This window comes from Sinocyclocheilus grahami, unplaced genomic scaffold (genome assembly GCF_001515645.1).
Source record: "Sinocyclocheilus grahami isolate Dianchi unplaced genomic scaffold, SAMN03320097.WGS_v1.1 scaffold863.1, whole genome shotgun sequence".
Taxonomy (NCBI): domain Eukaryota; kingdom Metazoa; phylum Chordata; class Actinopteri; order Cypriniformes; family Cyprinidae; genus Sinocyclocheilus; species Sinocyclocheilus grahami.
This window is the reverse complement of record NW_015506042.1, coordinates 208,841-230,772: the sequence shown is the minus strand read 5'-3', so window position 1 is coordinate 230,772 and position 21,932 is coordinate 208,841. Positions and strand designations below refer to the sequence as shown.

At 35.7% G+C, this 21,932-nt stretch overlaps 1 protein-coding gene across 2 annotated transcripts in view; it reads right to left on the bottom strand.

Annotated features, from left to right (window-relative positions):
* LOC107563232 (SUN domain-containing protein 1-like) overlaps positions 1-21,932 on the bottom strand; it is a 43,541-nt gene that overhangs the window by 9,284 nt on the left and 12,325 nt on the right. Inside the window, exons 2-10 of one of the 2 annotated variants that reach the window (XM_016248047.1) lie at positions 13,465-13,671; positions 10,654-10,856; positions 9,765-9,998; positions 9,072-9,152; positions 8,354-8,461; positions 7,669-7,776; positions 2,242-2,340; positions 1,803-1,896; positions 1,586-1,644 (exon numbers count right to left, since the gene is read on the bottom strand). In XM_016248047.1, coding sequence (XP_016103533.1) covers positions 1,586-1,644; positions 1,803-1,896; positions 2,242-2,340; positions 7,669-7,776; positions 8,354-8,461; positions 9,072-9,152; positions 9,765-9,998; positions 10,654-10,856; positions 13,465-13,671 — 1,193 coding nt within the window. The remainder of the gene's footprint in view (positions 1-1,585; positions 1,645-1,802; positions 1,897-2,241; positions 2,341-7,668; positions 7,777-8,353; positions 8,462-9,071; positions 9,153-9,764; positions 9,999-10,653; positions 10,857-13,464; positions 13,672-21,932) is intronic. The other variant, XM_016248045.1, reaches the window with a different exon arrangement.

The following is a 21,932-nucleotide window of genomic DNA, read 5'->3' as shown; positions in this document are numbered from 1 at the left end:
TATATATATATATATATATATATATATATATATATATATATATATATATGTGTGTGTGTGTGTGTGTGTGTGTGTGTGTGTGTATGTACAATGCTACACTTTTTGCGAAGAACACAATTGACTCTGTGATTTAAACTAGTTTAAAACCGGATGGAACAGCACTGATAAACAGCAGAAACACTGTGCGCAACGATACAATCAGAAAGCTTTTCAATCAACAAATCGCCATCATTTACCATGGATTTACTTTAGTAACACTAACTGCACCATGGTATTGTGGCAAATATGTGGGATATTCATATCAAATTGTATTATATTATTAATGTACACGTTTTAAATGTATTAAAGGAATAATTGCATATAATTACAGTATTTTTTGTGACTAAGCTATAGCGTTTGTGCATTCATACTGTATGCAATTAGGCTACTGTTTTTCATACAAATACCTAGAAACCATTTTTTTACTGTGGTATTGAGGTGCTATATTTGTGTTATTTGTGTATTGAGTTTTAACTGTGGTTGTCATGATCTAAATGTATGCTGCTAAGGAAGACCAATGGTTAATTTGAATAAAACTCAAACAGTCAGAATAATTACATTTCACCATATAAAAATGAGGTTGTTACAATTTTTACAGATGTTACTATTTTTTAAAAATGAACATATATACAGCTGCATCCTAACTCAAGTTACTTCTACTGTCAACTCAAGCTACTGTCAAATGCGCATTCCTAAGAGACAAATAAAAATGTAATATTAATATTGCAGCCTGCACTGCAAACTGTGTGAAGATACACGTCATCAAAGTCAGACAGCGCAAAACCTGTTTCATGATTTGAAACAATATCAATGCAGAAACTTAAGGAAAGTAACTATTTTGTTAAGGAAAAAAAGTGGCATGTTCTGAACATAAAGAGTAGTTTAAAACTACAATTAATGGTCTGGTTTCTACAACTTTCACTTTAGGAGCAAATATCTGCATTTAAACTGGAAAGAAATAAAGATTTGAAATTTATCATGATAATTATCAATATTGACCGATATGACATTTTATATCGTGATAAAATATCACCATTTTTAAATCAATTGAATGCATCCTCGCTAAATAGAAATATTAATTTATTGAAAAAAATAATGGTGGTGTATATCTAATCTTTCAACTCGTGCATCATCAGCTAAACAAGCAAATCCGGTTACTTTAGCTTGGTGTCAGCACGAGAATACCACGAAGAGACTGGGTGTATCTATCTGTGAAAGACCGTTTTAATGAAGAAAATCCATCTACATGAATACAAGTAATGCTTAAGCAAAATGTCTTCCACTTAGAAAGAACTCCACCTTCAAAAAGGACAGTTTAGTCTTGACAGCTCAAAGAAGTAAAAAAAAAAAAAAACCCTATAGACTACTTTATACAAGTGAATGTAACAAAAGTACATGCTTATGTAAATCACTGCAAAAGTGTTTTTGTTCATTAATACAGCATCTCACAGATGCTTAAATTAAACTACTTGTTTTATTCCTTTAACATTAATTATTAATATTCCTTCAATGGCAGTATTACAAATAAGTCCAATTAAAATCTCACCGAACAGCAGAAGTAAGGGTAGTAGAAACAGAAGAAACTTCAGTAGTTTGGGCAAACACCTGACAGACAGAGAAAATACTCTCAAAAACAACATTTATCATATGCACACGAGTCACAATATTTGTTACAAAAAAAAAATCACATGATTATAGTGCATAAAAACAAACAAAGAGAAAAACAATATTTATGTTAAGGATTAAACACTTCAAACTTTTACCTGGTGAGAAGAAAGACGTTGATCAGAGACATGAGTGCTACCAGCTGATACCATCCTGTTCCCAGCCACCAGAAGGCGCCAGTCGCTGCTTTCCCTGTTCAGAGCACATGTGTAAGAGCAGAAGAGGAAGTTATATGAAGTGAAAGTTAGTCCAGGTGCCACACTGACAGGTTTAAATGGTTTAGGGAAGAGAATTATAAGTCAAAGAATCAGAAACAGAGATGGATGGACTCCAACCACCAGAGCTGAGAAGCTAAGAAAGGAAGTGCTGGTTAAAATGATTTGTCTTCAGACAGAAGTAAAGTGGGTTCATTGTGCTTGAAAATTGATCAAGTCAAATATATGCAAAAGTCTAATAAGCCAAAAAACACACTGATGTGAGGGAAAGGAGAAAGTAAGAGACAAAGACAAGCATGCTGGAGTCTGAATTTAAATCGACCTGGAGAACACACTGCCAACCACAGAACGGACTTCAGCTTCCGGGTCACAAACGCACCGGCTGAGCCGAAACCTCGGCAAACCCGCAGAAGCCCATAACCTGAGTGTGTACCATCAAAACAGCCAAAACAGAACACAATCAGACAACATCCAGCAATCCGACCCCCCCCCCCCCCCCCCCCCCCACACAGCCCGCCGGTGGCGGACCCTTGAGATAGACCGGCCGTCTGAGTCTCCCCGGGAAGGGTTGGGCCACGGAAGGGCCCTTCTCCTGCGCGCTTGTACCGGACGCGGTGGGTGTGTGTGTCCCCCAACAAACCTGCCCCCCCCCCCCCCAAAAAAAAATTCTTTCATTTCAGTTCTTACACAGTAGCAAATTCTTTCAGCTAACAAATGGACAGAAAACAAATATTGTCATGAAAGCTTGTGAAAAGACGACACACAAACATTTCTCTACTGGAACGAGACACTGAAGTCGACGTCTACTGGGAAGGTGTGTAAAGATCTGAAGGTGTATAACCTGTGTAAGAAACAAGGGCCCACAAGGCTGCATATACATGGCGGGTGTAGGAATAGCGTTTATGCTCCGTGTGCATTTCCTTGTGCTGTTTTCCTTTACAGTCATCACCTGAAAATCAGCAGTGACGACAACATCAGCATCAAAGATGCATGTGGTTTCAGTTTTATCACAGTACATGAATGGAAATAATATCTAGATATAAATAAATAAAGTCTAGAACATCCATTTATGAAATAATAAATTCAAGATAATAAACTACCGTTCAAAAGTCTGGGGTCAGTAAAATATACTTTTAAAATATATTAATACATATATTCAGCAAGGATGCCTTACATTGATTTAAAGTGACAGTAAAGCACTTTTAGAATCTTACAAAAGACTTTAATTTCAAATTAATGCTGTTCTTTTGAAAGTTCTATGCAAAGAATCTTGAAAAAAATGCTTGACAGTTTCCACAAAAATATTCAGCAGCAACTCTTTTCAACATTGATAAGAACAGTTATTTTTAAATTGTAATATTTCACAATATTACGGTTTTTGTGTATTTTTGATTAAATAAATGCAGCCATGATGAGATCTCATTCAAAAACATCTAACCGATCCCAAATTTTTGAAAAGTACAGTAAATTAAAATCTCAGTCTATAAAATAATACATTCAAAATGACTGAAAACCACTGAAAATATAACATACATCATGTAAACTCAAAAAAAGCTTAATATATACGGACAGGACGTCTACAAAAAAACATCACAAATAGCTCAAGTGATGAAGTCGACGTCTACTGGGAAGGTGTGTAAAGATCTGAAGGTGTATAACCTGTGTAAGAAACAAGGGCCCACAAGGCTGCATATACATGGCGGGTGTAGGAATAGCGTTTATGCTCCGTGTGCATTTCCTTGTGCTGTTTTCCTTTACAGTCATCACCTGAAAATCAGCAGTGACGACAACATCAGCATCAAAGATGCATGTGGTTTCAGTTTTATCACAGTACATGAATGGAAATAATATCTAGATATAAATAAATAAAGTCTAGAACATCCATTTATGAAATAATAAATTCAAGATAATAAACTACCGTTCAAAAGTCTGGGGTCAGTAAAATATACTTTTAAAATATATTAATACATATATTCAGCAAGGATGCCTTACATTGATTTAAAGTGACAGTAAAGCACTTTTAGAATCTTACAAAAGACTTTAATTTCAAATTAATGCTGTTCTTTTGAAAGTTCTATGCAAAGAATCTTGAAAAAAATGCTTGACAGTTTCCACAAAAATATTCAGCAGCAACTCTTTTCAACATTGATAAGAACAGTTATTTTTAAATTGTAATATTTCACAATATTACGGTTTTTGTGTATTTTTGATTAAATAAATGCAGCCATGATGAGATCTCATTCAAAAACATCTAACCGATCCCAAATTTTTGAAAAGTACAGTAAATTAAAATCTCAGTCTATAAAATAATACATTCAAAATGACTGAAAACCACTGAAAATATAACATACATCATGTAAACTCAAAAAAAGCTTAATATATACGGACAGGACGTCTACAAAAAAACATCACAAATAGCTCAAGTGATGAAGTCGACGTCTACTGGGAAGGTGTGTAAAGATCTGAAGGTGTATAACCTGTGTAAGAAACAAGGGCCCACAAGGCTGCGTATACATGGCGGGTGTAGGAATAGCGTTTATGCTCCGTGTGCATTTCCATGTGCTGTTTTCCTTTACAGTCATCACCTGAAAATCAGCAGTGACGACAACATCAGCATCAAAGATGCATGTGGTTTCAGTTTTATCACAGTACATGAATGGAAATAATATCTAGATATAAATAAATAAAGTCTAGAACATCCATTTATGAAATAATAAATTCAAGATAATAAACTACCGTTCAAAAGTCTGGGGTCAGTAAAATATACTTTTAAAATATATTAATACATATATTCAGCAAGGATGCCTTACATTGATTTAAAGTGACAGTAAAGCACTTTTAGAATCTTACAAAAGACTTTAATTTCAAATTAATGCTGTTCTTTTGAAAGTTCTATGCAAAGAATCTTGAAAAAAATGCTTGACAGTTTCCACAAAAATATTCAGCAGCAACTCTTTTCAACATTGATAAGAACAGTTATTTTTAAATTGTAATATTTCACAATATTACGGTTTTTGTGTATTTTTGATTAAATAAATGCAGCCATGATGAGATCTCATTCAAAAACATCTAACCGATCCCAAATTTTTGAAAAGTACAGTAAATTAAAATCTCAGTCTATAAAATAATACATTCAAAATGACTGAAAACCACTGAAAATATAACATACATCATGTAAACTCAAAAAAAGCTTAATATATACGGACAGGACGTCTACAAAAAAACATCACAAATAGCTCAAGTGATGAAGTCGACGTCTACTGGGAAGGTGTGTAAAGATCTGAAGGTGTATAACCTGTGTAAGAAACAAGGGCCCACAAGGCTGCATATACATGGCGGGTGTAGGAATAGCGTTTATGCTCCGTGTGCATTTCCATGTGCTGTTTTCCTTTACAGTCATCACCTGAAAATCAGCAGTGACGACAACATCAGCATCAAAGATGCATGTGGTTTCAGTTTTATCACAGTACATGAATGGAAATAATATCTAGATATAAATAAATAAAGTCTAGAACATCCATTTATGAAATAATAAATTCAAGATAATAAACTACCGTTCAAAAGTCTGGGGTCAGTAAAATATACTTTTAAAATATATTAATACATATATTCAGCAAGGATGCCTTACATTGATTTAAAGTGACAGTAAAGCACTTTTAGAATCTTACAAAAGACTTTAATTTCAAATTAATGCTGTTCTTTTGAAAGTTCTATGCAAAGAATCTTGAAAAAAATGCTTGACAGTTTCCACAAAAATATTCAGCAGCAACTCTTTTCAACATTGATAAGAACAGTTATTTTTAAATTGTAATATTTCACAATATTACGGTTTTTGTGTATTTTTGATTAAATAAATGCAGCCATGATGAGATCTCATTCAAAAACATCTAACCGATCCCAAATTTTTGAAAAGTACAGTAAATTAAAATCTCAGTCTATAAAATAATACATTCAAAATGACTGAAAACCACTGAAAATATAACATACATCATGTAAACTCAAAAAAAGCTTAATATATACGGACAGGACGTCTACAAAAAAACATCACAAATAGCTCAAGTGATGAAGTCGACGTCTACTGGGAAGGTGTGTAAAGATCTGAAGGTGTATAACCTGTGTAAGAAACAAGGGCCCACAAGGCTGCATATACATGGCGGGTGTAGGAATAGCGTTTATGCTCCGTGTGCATTTCCATGTGCTGTTTTCCTTTACAGTCATCACCTGAAAATCAGCAGTGACGACAACATCAGCATCAAAGATGCATGTGGTTTCAGTTTTATCACAGTACATGAATGGAAATAATATCTAGATATAAATAAATAAAGTCTAGAACATCCATTTATGAAATAATAAATTCAAGATAATAAACTACCGTTCAAAAGTCTGGGGTCAGTAAAATATACTTTTAAAATATATTAATACATATATTCAGCAAGGATGCCTTACATTGATTTAAAGTGACAGTAAAGCACTTTTAGAATCTTACAAAAGACTTTAATTTCAAATTAATGCTGTTCTTTTGAAAGTTCTATGCAAAGAATCTTGAAAAAAATGCTTGACAGTTTCCACAAAAATATTCAGCAGCAACTCTTTTCAACATTGATAAGAACAGTTATTTTTAAATTGTAATATTTCACAATATTACGGTTTTTGTGTATTTTTGATTAAATAAATGCAGCCATGATGAGATCTCATTCAAAAACATCTAACCGATCCCAAATTTTTGAAAAGTACAGTAAATTAAAATCTCAGTCTATAAAATAATACATTCAAAATGACTGAAAACCACTGAAAATATAACATACATCATGTAAACTCAAAAAAAGCTTAATATATACGGACAGGACGTCTACAAAAAAACATCACAAATAGCTCAAGTGATGAAGTCGACGTCTACTGGGAAGGTGTGTAAAGATCTGAAGGTGTATAACCTGTGTAAGAAACAAGGGCCCACAAGGCTGCATATACATGGCGGGTGTAGGAATAGCGTTTATGCTCCGTGTGCATTTCCATGTGCTGTTTTCCTTTACAGTCATCACCTGAAAATCAGCAGTGACGACAACATCAGCATCAAAGATGCATGTGGTTTCAGTTTTATCACAGTACATGAATGGAAATAATATCTAGATATAAATAAATAAAGTCTAGAACATCCATTTATGAAATAATAAATTCAAGATAATAAACTACCGTTCAAAAGTCTGGGGTCAGTAAAATATACTTTTAAAATATATTAATACATATATTCAGCAAGGATGCCTTACATTGATTTAAAGTGACAGTAAAGCACTTTTAGAATCTTACAAAAGACTTTAATTTCAAATTAATGCTGTTCTTTTGAAAGTTCTATGCAAAGAATCTTGAAAAAAATGCTTGACAGTTTCCACAAAAATATTCAGCAGCAACTCTTTTCAACATTGATAAGAACAGTTATTTTTAAATTGTAATATTTCACAATATTACGGTTTTTGTGTATTTTTGATTAAATAAATGCAGCCATGATGAGATCTCATTCAAAAACATCTAACCGATCCCAAATTTTTGAAAAGTACAGTAAATTAAAATCTCAGTCTATAAAATAATACATTCAAAATGACTGAAAACCACTGAAAATATAACATACATCATGTAAACTCAAAAAAAGCTTAATATATACGGACAGGACGTCTACAAAAAAACATCACAAATAGCTCAAGTGATGAAGTCGACGTCTACTGGGAAGGTGTGTAAAGATCTGAAGGTGTATAACCTGTGTAAGAAACAAGGGCCCACAAGGCTGCATATACATGGCGGGTGTAGGAATAGCGTTTATGCTCCGTGTGCATTTCCATGTGCTGTTTTCCTTTACAGTCATCACCTGAAAATCAGCAGTGACGACAACATCAGCATCAAAGATGCATGTGGTTTCAGTTTTATCACAGTACATGAATGGAAATAATATCTAGATATAAATAAATAAAGTCTAGAACATCCATTTATGAAATAATAAATTCAAGATAATAAACTACCGTTCAAAAGTCTGGGGTCAGTAAAATATACTTTTAAAATATATTAATACATATATTCAGCAAGGATGCCTTACATTGATTTAAAGTGACAGTAAAGCACTTTTAGAATCTTACAAAAGACTTTAATTTCAAATTAATGCTGTTCTTTTGAAAGTTCTATGCAAAGAATCTTGAAAAAAATGCTTGACAGTTTCCACAAAAATATTCAGCAGCAACTCTTCCCCCCCCCCCCCCCCCCCCCCCCAAAAACATTCTTTCATTTCAGTTCTTACACAGTAGCAAATTCTTTCAGCTAACAAATGGACAGAAAACAAATATTGTCATGAAAGCTTGTGAAAAGACGACACACAAACATTTCTCTACTGGAACGAGACACTGAAGTCGACGTCTACTGGGAAGGTGTGTAAAGATCTGAAGGTGTATAACCTGTGTAAGAAACAAGGGCCCACAAGGCTGCGTATACATGGCGGGTGTAGGAATAGCGTTTATGCTCCGTGTGCATTTCCATGTGCTGTTTTCCTTTACAGTCATCACCTGAAAATCAGCAGTGACGACAACATCAGCATCAAAGATGCATGTGTTTTCAGTCATCACAAAAAAACATCACAAATAGCTCAAGTGTCTGGTAAATTTAGACTATAGATACGTCTACTGTCCCAGACCTTTGATTTCCCATGTGTCGTTCTGTTTAACAACAATGCTGAGCGGATAATTTGTCATCCTTAAACTGGGCTGTCATTCAGAATGGGTCAATCACATGCTCTGTTGACCATCAGGCTTAGGTTCTGTCCTTAAACTAGCTGTACAAAAACATAATCTGGAGCTCAGCGGTCACAAACATGGAAATCCACTCTAATCGGCATGTGGTTCACTTAATCTAACATGCTTTACCTGACAAAAAGGGATAATTTGTGAAAAACAGCTAAAAAGACCACTTTGAACGTGACAAAATACAAATACACTGACAAAATATAAGTTAACTTTGTGTTACTAATATTTAAATGCAATCTAGACTTCTGTTGATGCTGTTTAGCCACATAAAAGTCCATGTCAGATGTTATAATAGTTCATTAGCTGTAGTTTTTGAGCATTTTGTAAATGCTTTTGCACTGAAGGATTGTTTAGGTATCCTGTGTGAACTTACAGAGTGACCCGTTGAGATTGAGATGGCTGTCTGTTGTCACCAGATCTCGCACGTTCACACTGCCACAGTAGCTGTCATGAGCTGAAACACACATACAGCAAATAAGCATTTGCTCATCTGAAATTCGAGCATGCTTTTCACTTTATTTCACAAATAGCGAGTGGGCATGAATTTACATATAAAAACATAGTATTACAACAAAATTACACATAATGCAACTGCAAAATATTTCCAAATGGAAAATGGGAGATTATTTTCCTTTACATTTAAGTAAATGTACTCACCCTCAGTTTTTTTTTCCCCCCATCAGAACAGATTTGGAGAAATGTATTATTATTTCACTTGCTCAACAATGGATCCTCTGCGGTGAATGGGTGCCGTCAGAATGAGAGTCCAAACAGCTGATAAAAACATCACAATAACCCACAAACAATCCACACCACATGCAAGTAGTGACAACCTTTTCACTGGAGAAAGCGTTATTATGGATAGAGGATTTGTATTTTAGCAGGAAGCGAGGTTTTTAAGTTAAAAAAACTGGACTGGAGTGGTGTGAATTACTTGTGGATTATTGTGATGTTTTTATCAGCTGTTTGGACTCTAATTCTGACGGCACCCATTCACTGCAGAGGATCCATTGATGAGCAAGTGATGCTAAATTAATGCTTAATCTTGACTTGATCATGTCCTCACCTGTCTTGCCAACGCTGTTCAGCGAAGTGGTCATAGTGGCGTCTGCAGCTGTCTGATACGCTGAAGACACAGATGTCGAGCACGGTAAGGAACATGCCATTTCATCCTCCTTCCCGTCTGCGTGGAACGAGCAGTCCTTACAAATATATCCATTAGCCAGATTAGTGTGCGCTTCTGTTTTACTGATGTCGCCATTCTCCAACAGAGAGCTGTGAGCATTTCTTCTTCTCCGTGCTGAACACAACATTAAGAAAATACCAAATAAATGAATAAAAATAGTCAAAGCACACTGTTCAACCTGATGTGATTCACAGAAGACTGATAATAACCTGACCTGATCTACAGGTCTGAGCGAGAAAGAGAGTTGTTTACTCTGTTAACTTAAATATAACCTTGAGTTTCCTACAAAAACAATTGTTTATGCATAGTTTCATAGTTTAAACAGTCAGGATTAAATAGGCAATTGCTACAGTGTGACATTTGCCTAAAATGACGGCAATTACATTTGACAATTTGCAAGTTTTCATGAAAGATTACAAAAACAAACTGATTAAAGGAGTAGTTCTCCCAAAAATGCACTCAACCTCAGGACGTTCAAGATGTAGTGGAGTTTGTTTCTTCATCGGAACAGATTTGGAGAAAGATTTTATGAGCTGTTTGGCGGCACCCATTCACTGCAGAGGATCCATTGGTGAGCAAGTGATGTAATGCTAAATTTCTCCAAATCTGTTCTGGTGAAGAAACAAACTCAGCTGCATCCTGGATGGCCTGAGGGTGAGTAATTTTTCAGGAAAGTTTCATTTGGGGTGAACTGTCCTTTTAGGAAAATTAAACAGGGTTGGTTTTGACTTCATGTTGACTTTTTGCACACTCGTGAAAGGCCACTGACCAGAGTATGTGTGTGCTGTGGAGCTCTGTCTGAGTGTGGACTGATCCAGCAGGCTAGAAATTAGAGATGCATCACTGGCTGTACTGGTGAAACTCAGGTCTGACAGGGTCTGGTCTTTATGAGCAGTCGGAGTCACAATCTGAGACACGCTCTGAGAATCGTACACTGATGAGCCCTGCTGCTGCCTCCTGCTCCGCACAGCCCTGTGGGAAAAACACAGTGGGTCAATTACATTTGAAAGCAAGTATGCATTTGTAGTAAGCCCTACACACAGCCATGTGTCACTGTTAATTGCAATTTATTTGAAATTGTGCAGTTTTCCCCCATTTGGCGCATGAAAATAAAAGGAATATTTAGGAAGTAAGGAATATTTTCCTCCAATAGCTTTTGCAAGAGTGAGAGCAATGAGAGTTTTGAAATCCCAGTTAAGATCTTATATAAATGATGCTAGGTTTCATAATGAATCATGAGGATGTGCCATTCAAGATCACATGATCATAAACCGAGTTCATTTTTGCTAATGGAAGGAATTCAGTTAATCTATATATACACTTGTAAGATTTTTTTTGTTTTTGAAAGAAGTCTCTTGCGCTCACCAAAGCTGCATTTATTTAATCAAAAATACAGTAAAAATTTAAATTAAAATATCAGGTTTTTTTATTATAATAGAAAAAAAATTTGAATGCTGAATTTTCAGCATCATTACTTCAGTCTTCAGTGTCACATGATCCTTCAGAAATCATTCTGATATGCTGATTTACTGCTCAAGAAACATTTCTGAATATGAATCCTAAATATAAAAGTATTAGTTTCTTTTAAAAAATGCCATCCACTCTGCTTAATTAATATTATTCATAGAAAGTACTACTTGTACTAAAGTACAAAATACCGTATTGACCCGAATATAAGACAATGTTTTTTTTCTTGGAAATACATCTGAAAAAACTCAAGATCACATGATCATAAACCGAGTTCATTTTTGCTAATGGAAGGAATTCAGTTAATCTATATATACACTTGTAAGATTTTTTTTGTTTTTGAAAGAAGTCTCTTGCGCTCACCAAAGCTGCATTTATTTCATCAAAAATACAGTAAAAATTTAAATTAAAATATCAGTTTTTTTTATTATAATAGAAAAATAAACATTTAATAGAAAAAAATTTGAATGCTGAATTTCAGCATCATTACTTCAGTCTTCAGTGTCACATGATCCTTCAGAAATCATTCTGATATGCTGATTTACTGCTCAAGAAACATTTCTGATTATGAATCCTAAATATAAAAGTATTAGTTTATTTAAAAAAATGCCATCCACTCTGCTTAATTAATATTATTCATAGAAAGTACTACTTGTACTAAAGTACAAAATACCGTATTGACCCGAATATAAGACAATGTTTTTTTCTTGGAAATACATCTGAAAAAACGCGGTCGTCTTATATTCAGGGTCTAGACTTTGACGTGTCAATAATACACCCACAACAATAGGTGGCGCCAAATACGCATAAAACGAGTGTGCCATGAAATACGTAATGTAATGCGTGTTGAAAAGATTGCGAGTAAAAACAAAAGCAGCAGAAAACTTTACAGCTGCATGAGTCGTGACTGTCACGTTAGCCTGATGGGACCAAACTCCCTTTGTGATTTTAAAACGTAAGCCAGTACCCAGATTTGAAGACTACAGTAAGATTTAACTTCTACTGTTAATACGATTTTGGTAGGCTACTATTAGATGGATAGCCTAAATGTCCTAATTCAGATGGGCTACCTGTTTTTTTGTTTTTTTTATGGTATATCAAAAAGTGTAAATTTTTTAAATGTGAGTGATTGTAGGTATATTTTACCAGTTTTTACCATACTTTCAAAACAAAAATTAAAATAGGAAAAATATGCAATATGAAAATAATTGAAGACAAAATGTGTTTTACTGAGAAAAAACAATATTTGTTTTTTAAAAAGCCTTTTTCCAAAAGGTACATCTGGAAAAGGGGGGTCGTCTTATATTTGGGCCAATACGGTACTACTTGCAAAAATACTAATACTACTATACTTGCATACTTAATTTTGTCTCACACAAACAGCCCATGAATAAGTACTGGCAGGTAAGTTGTACAAACTTGATGTAAGTCATGTAAAATAAGTGCTGCCAGGCTGATCGCACAAACATATCTTGGGGATATTTGGTAGGGTGACCATACGTGCCATTTTCCCAGGACGCGTCCTGGCCAGGATTTCCATATTGCCTAAAATATCTAGGTTTTGGCTTTGTTTGCGTGTGCAGACTGATCGGTGTATGACATAAAAATACCTCGAGAGCATTTTGAAAGCATAAGGAACCGTCTGTATGGTATTTTGATCAGGACGCGTCCTGGGAAAATGGCACGTATGGTCACCCTATATTTGGGGAATTTCTGTAAGGCTGGAAAGATGGTATTTTTACCATGTCATTCATTTTACTCAACCACTAACATGTCAGTCATTACAGGACAACCTCTCTTACTACTGCATATTGAGATGCTGACTTTCACTACTTGTATATTTCTAAAAAATCTATAGTTGCAGAATTGCCTAATTCAATTCAATTAATAATACACTTTAAGATAAACATCCTTCCCTTGAACTAAAGATGTCCACAGAAATAAGATACAGGTTTAACAGCTTTAAAAGTTACATTTTCCAATTATGATGAGAAAAACATGCCACTCATCTCACGTAGAAGAGCTGGCACAAGGCTGGGCGGGTTTCTCGATAAGAAGTGATGTTGCACACTTGGTCTGTTATCTTATACAGCCAGAGAGATGAAGATCTGACCTGCTGACGCTGCTGCTGCTGGTGGTGCTGGTCTGCTTGTAGGAGCCGACACTGTGATTGCCTGTGAGCTCAGTGAGGCTGTTGTCACCATAAAAACCACTGCTGGTCTGTAGTCTCAAACTACGGCGAGACATTCTGGGCGAATCGTACACAGGATTGATTTGGTGCTCCTTCTCAAAATCAAGGGCTGCAGTCGAGTAACTTGAGCTGCAGGGGGGGAAAAAAACATGTAAATTCAGATATTAGATCAAGACAGGCAGTACAAACTAGTCACTTGGTACAACCGGTGGATTACAGTTGCTCATATTTACAAGTTTAATCGTCAGACACCTGCAGTGTGAATTAATTCCAATCGAGCACATTTGCATGGAAAAAATACTGGAAGAAAAATTTACATTTTGAATTTGAATGACCCGGGAACATTCCAAAAAAGGAGGAACATTATGAACTTTTCAAAGCAATGAATATACTTTAAAGCTCTCCGAGGCTATAATTACAGGTGACAAATGTGAGTTATGCGCCTGCCCAAAATCGCCCGGCCCTTAAAACTGGGCGTAGCAGTAAGGGAGTTCACAGTAGAGGCCTACGGCAACTCAACAGGAGTTACTGTCCTCCATCAAATACAGAGAAGAAACTGTTGAGAAGATGACAACTGCACACAAACCTGTCTGCCTCAATAAATCTGACTTGATTCAAGAAGAAAGTCTTTGTTTAAACTCAATTCTATCAATATTAATATTAAATCATATGAATTAATTCTATTTAAACTAGAGATTAAGCTCTAAATGAATGAATGAATGAGGTATTTAATGGGAGATGATTTGCTGTGAACTACCTGCATGTCATGTTACCATTACCCAACATCAGAGAATCAAGAACATGTTATTAATGTGTATTCAAAGTCATATTTCCAGTAAACGTAAAGTTTGGGAATCCCTGCTCTAGGACAATGCTCTCAAACACACTGCTAAACAAACTGAAGTGGGCTTTTATAAACATCAGGATAAAGTTTAACATCTTTAATGGCCTCCCAGCTTCTAGATCTAAACATCACTGAACCCTAACAGGAAGTTCATTCTCCCCGAAAAACAGAACAGACAGTAAAAAAACCAAGCATTTTCTGAGTTAATGCATATCAGTTACACTCATTAATAGGGTTTGGTACCGAAACCCAGTACCAATATGGCACCGGTACCCATGTAACCGGTATGAACTAGAACCGAATCCGAACGCAGATTTCGGTGCCTCATTTCAGTGCCATGCCTGAGCGATCGATTGAAATATTTGTCCTCTGGTTCTCCGAAACAGACGTAAGAAACATCATCACTGGCACCGCACGTGAAAAATTATTTCCCGACTGAGAAAATGCACATGAACTCAAGTCGGAAAGCTCTAATAATACAAATCCAACCCATCTTTGTAGTAACGCGAGTGTCCATGTTGTTTTCACATTCCGACTTAAAAGCACAGCTCGGGAAATGAGAGCATTCGAGGAGCGCGTGAATGCAGTAATTACACTTGCTCTGATGGCAGCAGGTAGCCTTCTGTTAACTAAGCTAAAAATGCTTAAATGAAAATGCCTAAAGCTAAACCTCCCTTGTATTCGCATTTCTAAACCTGTTGTCTAACAAAAGAGAAAATTATAACCTTTTTCTGCACAACACCAGTCAAGTGCTTGCTTTTTGTGATCTGATGAGGCCTCTTGTCACAGAATGAGGCAGAAAATATGTTCCATATGCTACTTTAAAAAGAATAAAAATGGACACCTACATCACCGAAATGCTAGAAAGTTTTTACAGGAATAATTTTTCGTCAGCGCTTCAATACAGCGACTGGGAGCTATCAAAGAAGATGAAGAAACAAAAGAAAAACACAAAAACTTCTGAAATGGGCCATTATCATGGCAGCGACAGGTAAGTTATACAGTACATTTTAAAAATAAATAATTTTAGGCTGGGATTACTTAATCGGCCAAAATGTCCAGGATTCGGCTGTTTTCTTAATCCTGCTCCCGCTGAATCTCTGACCATTGCCGCCTGCTCCCGCAACATTTGTACACTCCTTTAAACATTCTAATATTGTATATAATTTTGGCGCATCAGAGAGCCGCTCTTAGTATGCGGAGCGTTTTAATCTCTTTTGAATGAGCGTTTGCACTGTTCACTTTCGATTTCGCGATCACACGCACTCTGTGTAAAGGGAGCATATCTTACAAGATCAGACATTTGTCAATGAGTTCAGGATCTGTTGAGCAGCAAATACTCCAGCATGGTCTTGTCAGTCATCTCTCCTTATTCTCGATCTGAGATCAGACAAATCGATCTCCGGCAGCCCTTCTTGGATTCAGGGTTGCCAAGTCCGCGTTTTTTTCCCCACAGAATTGGGCTACTTTTAAACTGTTGCCATGGGTTTATTTTCCCAAGTGGGTTGAAGGTTTGAAATATTGCATAAATTACATTTGACTTGAAATGCTTGTATTGAAACATTTTGCATTCTACCTTTGATAAAACTTTCATGGACTTTTACATTAACTGTTCCCTCCTGGTGGGATGACCTGCCCAGCTCAATCCAAGCAGCTGAGTCCTTAATATTTTCAAGAAACGGCTGAAAACACATCTCTTTCATCTTAATTTGACCCTCTAACTCTAGCACTCTCTATTCTAATTTTATCTGCTTGGTTTTTTTTTTTTATTAAAAAACTTGACCCTCAAACATTTACACTCTCTATGCTATTTATATTTTAGCTACTTCTCCAAATGCATTAACTATATCATGAAATATCTTGATTCTCACCTAGATTATCAGAATCAGAATCAGAATGAGTTTTTATTGCCAGGTATGTTTACACATACGAGGAATTTGTTTTCATGACAGAAGCTCCACAGTGTAACAGAATGACAGTGACAGAACAAAAACACAGATAATAAAAAATAGAAAAATAGAACAAGTAACTCAGGAATAAAAATATACAAATCGACAATTGTATGTACAGGTATATAACAATAGACAGTTGTATGTACAGGTATATTATGTGCAAATTGAAATGTAGACTGAGTGTGTGTGTTAGATAAATAAGTGTATGAGTGAGTAAATAGTGTGTGTTCCACAGTTATTGTCAAGTGTTCATGAGATGGATGGCCTGAGGGAAGAAACTGTTCCTGTGTCTGGTCGTTCTGGTGCTCAGAGCTCTGTAGCGTCGACCAGATGGCAACAGTTCAAAGAGGGAGTGTGCTGGATGTGAGGGGTCCAGAGTGATTCTGCCAGCCCTTTTGCTCACTCTGGACGAGTACAGTTCTTGGAGAGAAGGGAGGGTTGTACCAATGATTCGCTCAGCAGTCCGGACTACCCTCTGAAGTCTTCTGAGGTCAGATTTGGTAGCTGAGCTGAACCAGACAGTTATTGAAGTGCAGAGGACAGATTCAATCCAGTGCGTTGTGATTGGCCGAATACCACAAGCGTGTGACGGAAATGTTACGCCCCTTACCATACTGTGATGCCGTGGAGAGACAAAAACAATAAAACCCATTATAAACTAGGCATTTGTTGCATCCAGTGGGGACATAATTACGGATTATAATGACTAGGGCTGTCACGATTATGATATTTGGCTGACGATTAATTGTCTAAAAATAATCACGGTTATTGCGATTAATTGTCTGTTTTAGGGCTTTGGCGATTATGCCAATTATCACGATTAATTGTCTGTTTTTATGGCTTTCATTATATAATTGACTAATTTAAGGCTTCAGTAAATAATTATGATGTTATCTTTTAATCTTTTCGAGTTATTATTTTGCAGTGTAAGATTACATAGAGTATTCCAAATTCTAAGAATCGGCCAATACCGATCCAACACCAGCGCTACTTTTTTTCTACACCACTACAGAATATCAATACTGTGTTTGTGGAACTAATGCTCACTCTTTTAAACCCTTTGTTAAACGCAATCCGCTAAATACTCACTTCCTCATTACAGAGAAAAACTACATTTGAATAAAAATATATAAGCTATGAAATTAAACTAGCTGACTGTATAATTTAGCAGCAAAAACGATGTCTTGAAAAAAAAAATCTTTGGTGCACATTATACAATTTAAACATTTTTATTCTGTTAACTATTTGTATTCTTACAAAATACATTCATGAATATAACATAGAAATCATGAGAAAAAGAAAGGCTTCTAATAATTTTTGTTTGTGATAATTCCTTCCTTCCTTAAAGTATTATAATAAGAATATATCATCTTGGAGAGAGAGTTTTATGCTGACTGTCATAACTGAACGTGACGTGCTGTTTGAATGCTGAGCTGAGAATGACTGACAGCTGCAGCAGAAGGAAGATGAGTTTCTGTAAACCTAAATTCTGTCCCTCACATTAAGATATGGAATGGCTTCAGATGATATAGCAAGGCTCCAGACTGCGACCATTTTTTCTGCCTGTGTGACAAAATTTTGTGTGCGGTCGCACTGGCGTGACCACCGCGTTGGTCAACTCATAAGTGCTGCAATTTATGTTGCATATGAGAAACATCAAAGGGCAAATGAAACTGAAAGCATAACGAAACAGCGCTTCGAGAGTTTACTCGCCGCGTCAGCACGAGCGCGAAGCTGCGCGCAGCAAAAATGACGCGCATATTGAGAAAACAATGGATGGTTTTCAAGCGAAAGTCAAGTCAAAGACCGCTTCTTAAACCAGAGAATGTGAACATGCTGGTATTCTTGTGAGGGGAAAACCTGCAAGCACTGTCACCGTTAGTTTTACTTTTCATTTTGTTTTCATTTTTGAAAAACTTGTTATCTTTGCTGTTTACCTCACATTACGCTATGGAGGCTCTCTTTTATTTATTCATTTATTTGATTCCTCAGTGTTTGCTAAACGTTCTGTAATTTATTAGTCGATATATAATACAGCATGTGGTGTGTGCCATGCCTCATCTTATTCGTTCTTACTGGTTTATTGTTGTTGTGCTTTTTAATTAAGAATAACAATGAATCCATCTTTTGTTTTAGTCTTAAAAAAATGAAAGGTGTGTAGATGTATGCAAGCAAAACGGTGACAACAAGATCGCGAATTCGAAAGTGAAAGTATCCGGATTTATATGATTCCTCAGTGTTTGCTAAACGTTCTGTAATTTATTAGTCGATATATAATACAGCATGTGGCGTGTGCCATGCCTCATCTTATTCGTTCTTACTGGTTTATTGTTGTTGTGCTTTTTAATTAAGAATAACAATGAATGGAAAGAAATGAAAGGTGTGTAGATGTATGTAAGCAAAACGGTGACAACAAGATCGCGAATTCGAAAGTGAAAGTATCCGGAGCCTGCGGCTTAACGCAGCAAAAGAGAAAGAAACTCCCATTCACAAAATTTAAATCACAAATAATACTACTGATTAAAAAAAACGGGTTGAATGTTAACCACTTTAGTTTCCATATAACTATAAACTATGATAAAAGTTCATCAGCATGCACTGAATAATCCATGTTGTAGAGCAAAACAATTAATAAATAAAAAATATTGCAACCAGCTGAGAAAGTGTGCTCGTGCGACCAGCTGAGAAAGTTAGTTGCAAAAGAGCGACCAGTGGGAAGCCCTGAATAGGCTATACAGTGCATGAAAAGCAAACTGGTGCTCTTCTGTTTCTTTTGGTGTATGACTCCCCCTTGTCTCGTATAAAAGGCACAATAATCACAAGTTAGATCAAAGAATCGCGATTAGACGGTTATTTAATTATCGCGACAGGCCTAATAATGACTTAGATTGTCTTTTTAACGCGTTGCGTTGCATCGCACTGCGTAAACATAAAACCATGTCTGCATTAACGTAGACATGTGGGGGCATGTTTAAACGAGGCGTTTTAGGAGGGCGTGGACCAGTCTTAACTTTTATAAAGAATATCTCTTTGGGTTTGAGACTTTAGTCTTTGCAACTTTAGGGATCTTATGTATTCACGGACAGCTTGTAACACTACAAAGAGAAAGGAAAACTTGAAATAGCATCATATGACCCCTTTAACACGAAAGAGTTTTACTGCTTGATGGTTTAATGTTACAGCATGCCTGGTTAGGACACCGTGTTAGAATGCTAATTAGGCAATAAGCACACATTTTAGCGTAGATAGCAGGCAAACAAAGGTCAAAGAACGCCCCAGAATCCATCATCCACTCACACAATGAGACAAGCGCTGCGATAGCGACGACTGACAGGAGGAAATCTGATTAAAGAACACATGGAGCTCTCAGTGAGATTAAGAAGCTCATGGCTCACCAGTGTCTGAGCTCAGAGTTCAGGGCTTTATTTCAGAGCACTACTACAGGACCTGAGTGGGGTTAATGGTCAACAAGCAGCATCTTGATCATTGATTACTACATCAGCTGACCCTCTTGACCAATCACTCGCTTCCCACTTACTATCTCAATACTTTATCCCTCTTCTTTCACTTCACTATTGATTATTCTGTTAACACTCAATCAATATCTACATATGAATACACTGGTTTTAAAATAGTAATGCAAATAAGCCCATAATTATATTGATAAGCAATATGAGAGCCAATATTATCCAGGCTACACTATTTTGTTTTACATAAATAAATACATTTAAACATTAAAAACTAAATAAAAAAATTTGACATGATACAAGTGAATTCTGGCCATACTATATAATAACATTTTATAATAATAATAATAAAATTAATGTTTCACATTGATTAATCAACTACATAATGAAAGCTGGATATAGCATTTAGGGCAGAAAAATATACAGTATTAAAGCAAAAATTATTAATGTTAATGATATATCATTAATATAAATGATTAATACCGTATTGACCCGAATATAAGAATGTTTTTTTCTTGGAAATACATCTGAAAAAACGCGGTCGTCTTATATTCAGGGTCTAGACTTTGACGTGTCAATAATACACCCACAACAATAGGTGGCGCCAAATACGCATAAAACGAGTGTGCCATGAAATACGTAATGTAATGCGTGTTGTAAAGATCGCAAGTAAAAACAAAAGAAAAAGAAAACCTTACAGCTGCATGAGTCGTGACTGTCACGTTAGCCTGATGGGACTAAACTCCCTTTGTGATTTTAAAACGTAAGACAGTACCCAGATTTGAAGACTACAGTAATATTGAACTTCTACTGTTAATACGATTTTGTTAGGCTACTATTAGATGGATAGCCTAAATGTCCTAATTCATAATTTTTTTAATGGTATATCAAAAAGTGTATATTTTTTAAATGTGATTGTTGGTACATTTTACCAGTTTTTACCATACTTTCAAAACAAAAATTAAAATAGGAAAAATATGCGATATGAAAATAATTGAAGACAAAATGTGTTTTACGGAGAAAAAACAAGATTTGGTTTTTAAAAAGCCTTTTTCCAAAAGGTACATCTGGAAAAAGGGGGGTCGTCTTATAATCAGGCCAATACGGTATTAAGACTCATCTTCACTTTAAATTTAATCTTGAATATGTGCTGATGTAAATGCATAATAATAATACAATTAATAAAAATGAAATATGAAATCCCTAAAACGCGCTGACAGCAATATATTAATAAAAGAAAAATCACAAATAAAAAATAATAAATCAAAAAGGCTCAATATTTTTAGGGCAAAATATATTTTGTGCTTGGCTCTTAGGCCTACATCTTCCAGAAAAAGAGAAAACTACTATCAGAGGGAAAAGGCATTGTGGTTATTCAAATTCTGCATTATCACTTCCTTTATTACAGCTCAGCTAAAGCAGAACAAAAACACTATTAGGTTTCCTACAAACATTCAGCACAAACACACACACACACACACACACAGCTGTCAAACACTCCAGCAGCTGCTGAGTGTGACACTGCAGTGAAACAGACTCAAACTATTCTGGTGCAAGTATTCCCTTCACGCAGGATACTTTCCCAACATGCACATCTTCTACAATCTTGCCTAACATTATACTAAATCCCAAGAGTTCCCAGACGTCCAAATTCAGAAGCAGCTCTATTAAGAGGATTCATATTTCTTGGTGCTTCTGTCCCAGTTTCACACAGGTTCCTCTGACAATGCAACACGTCACACATGTAATGTGAACAAAAATACACAAAACAAGTACAGACTCTCGATACACAGCAAACAACTTCATGCAATCAGCCGTCAAACATAAACTGCACTGACTGTCTGCCAAATGAGAGTGAATACCATCAGCCCTGTTCTGATGTAAGTGAGATGACACATGAGAAATATTCATAATTAACCAACAAAAATTTGAAATAGGAGGAGAATTTTTTTTAACAATGGGTCCCAATGTTTTGCCAGAGACTGCACGACTCAATGAGCTCCACTGTTTGTCACAAAAATGCAAGGGAAAATTTGCAAATAGTTGCATTGTGACAGGGACAAATATCTAATTTAATAATAATAATTTTAAAAAATGTAATATATATATATATATATATATATATAT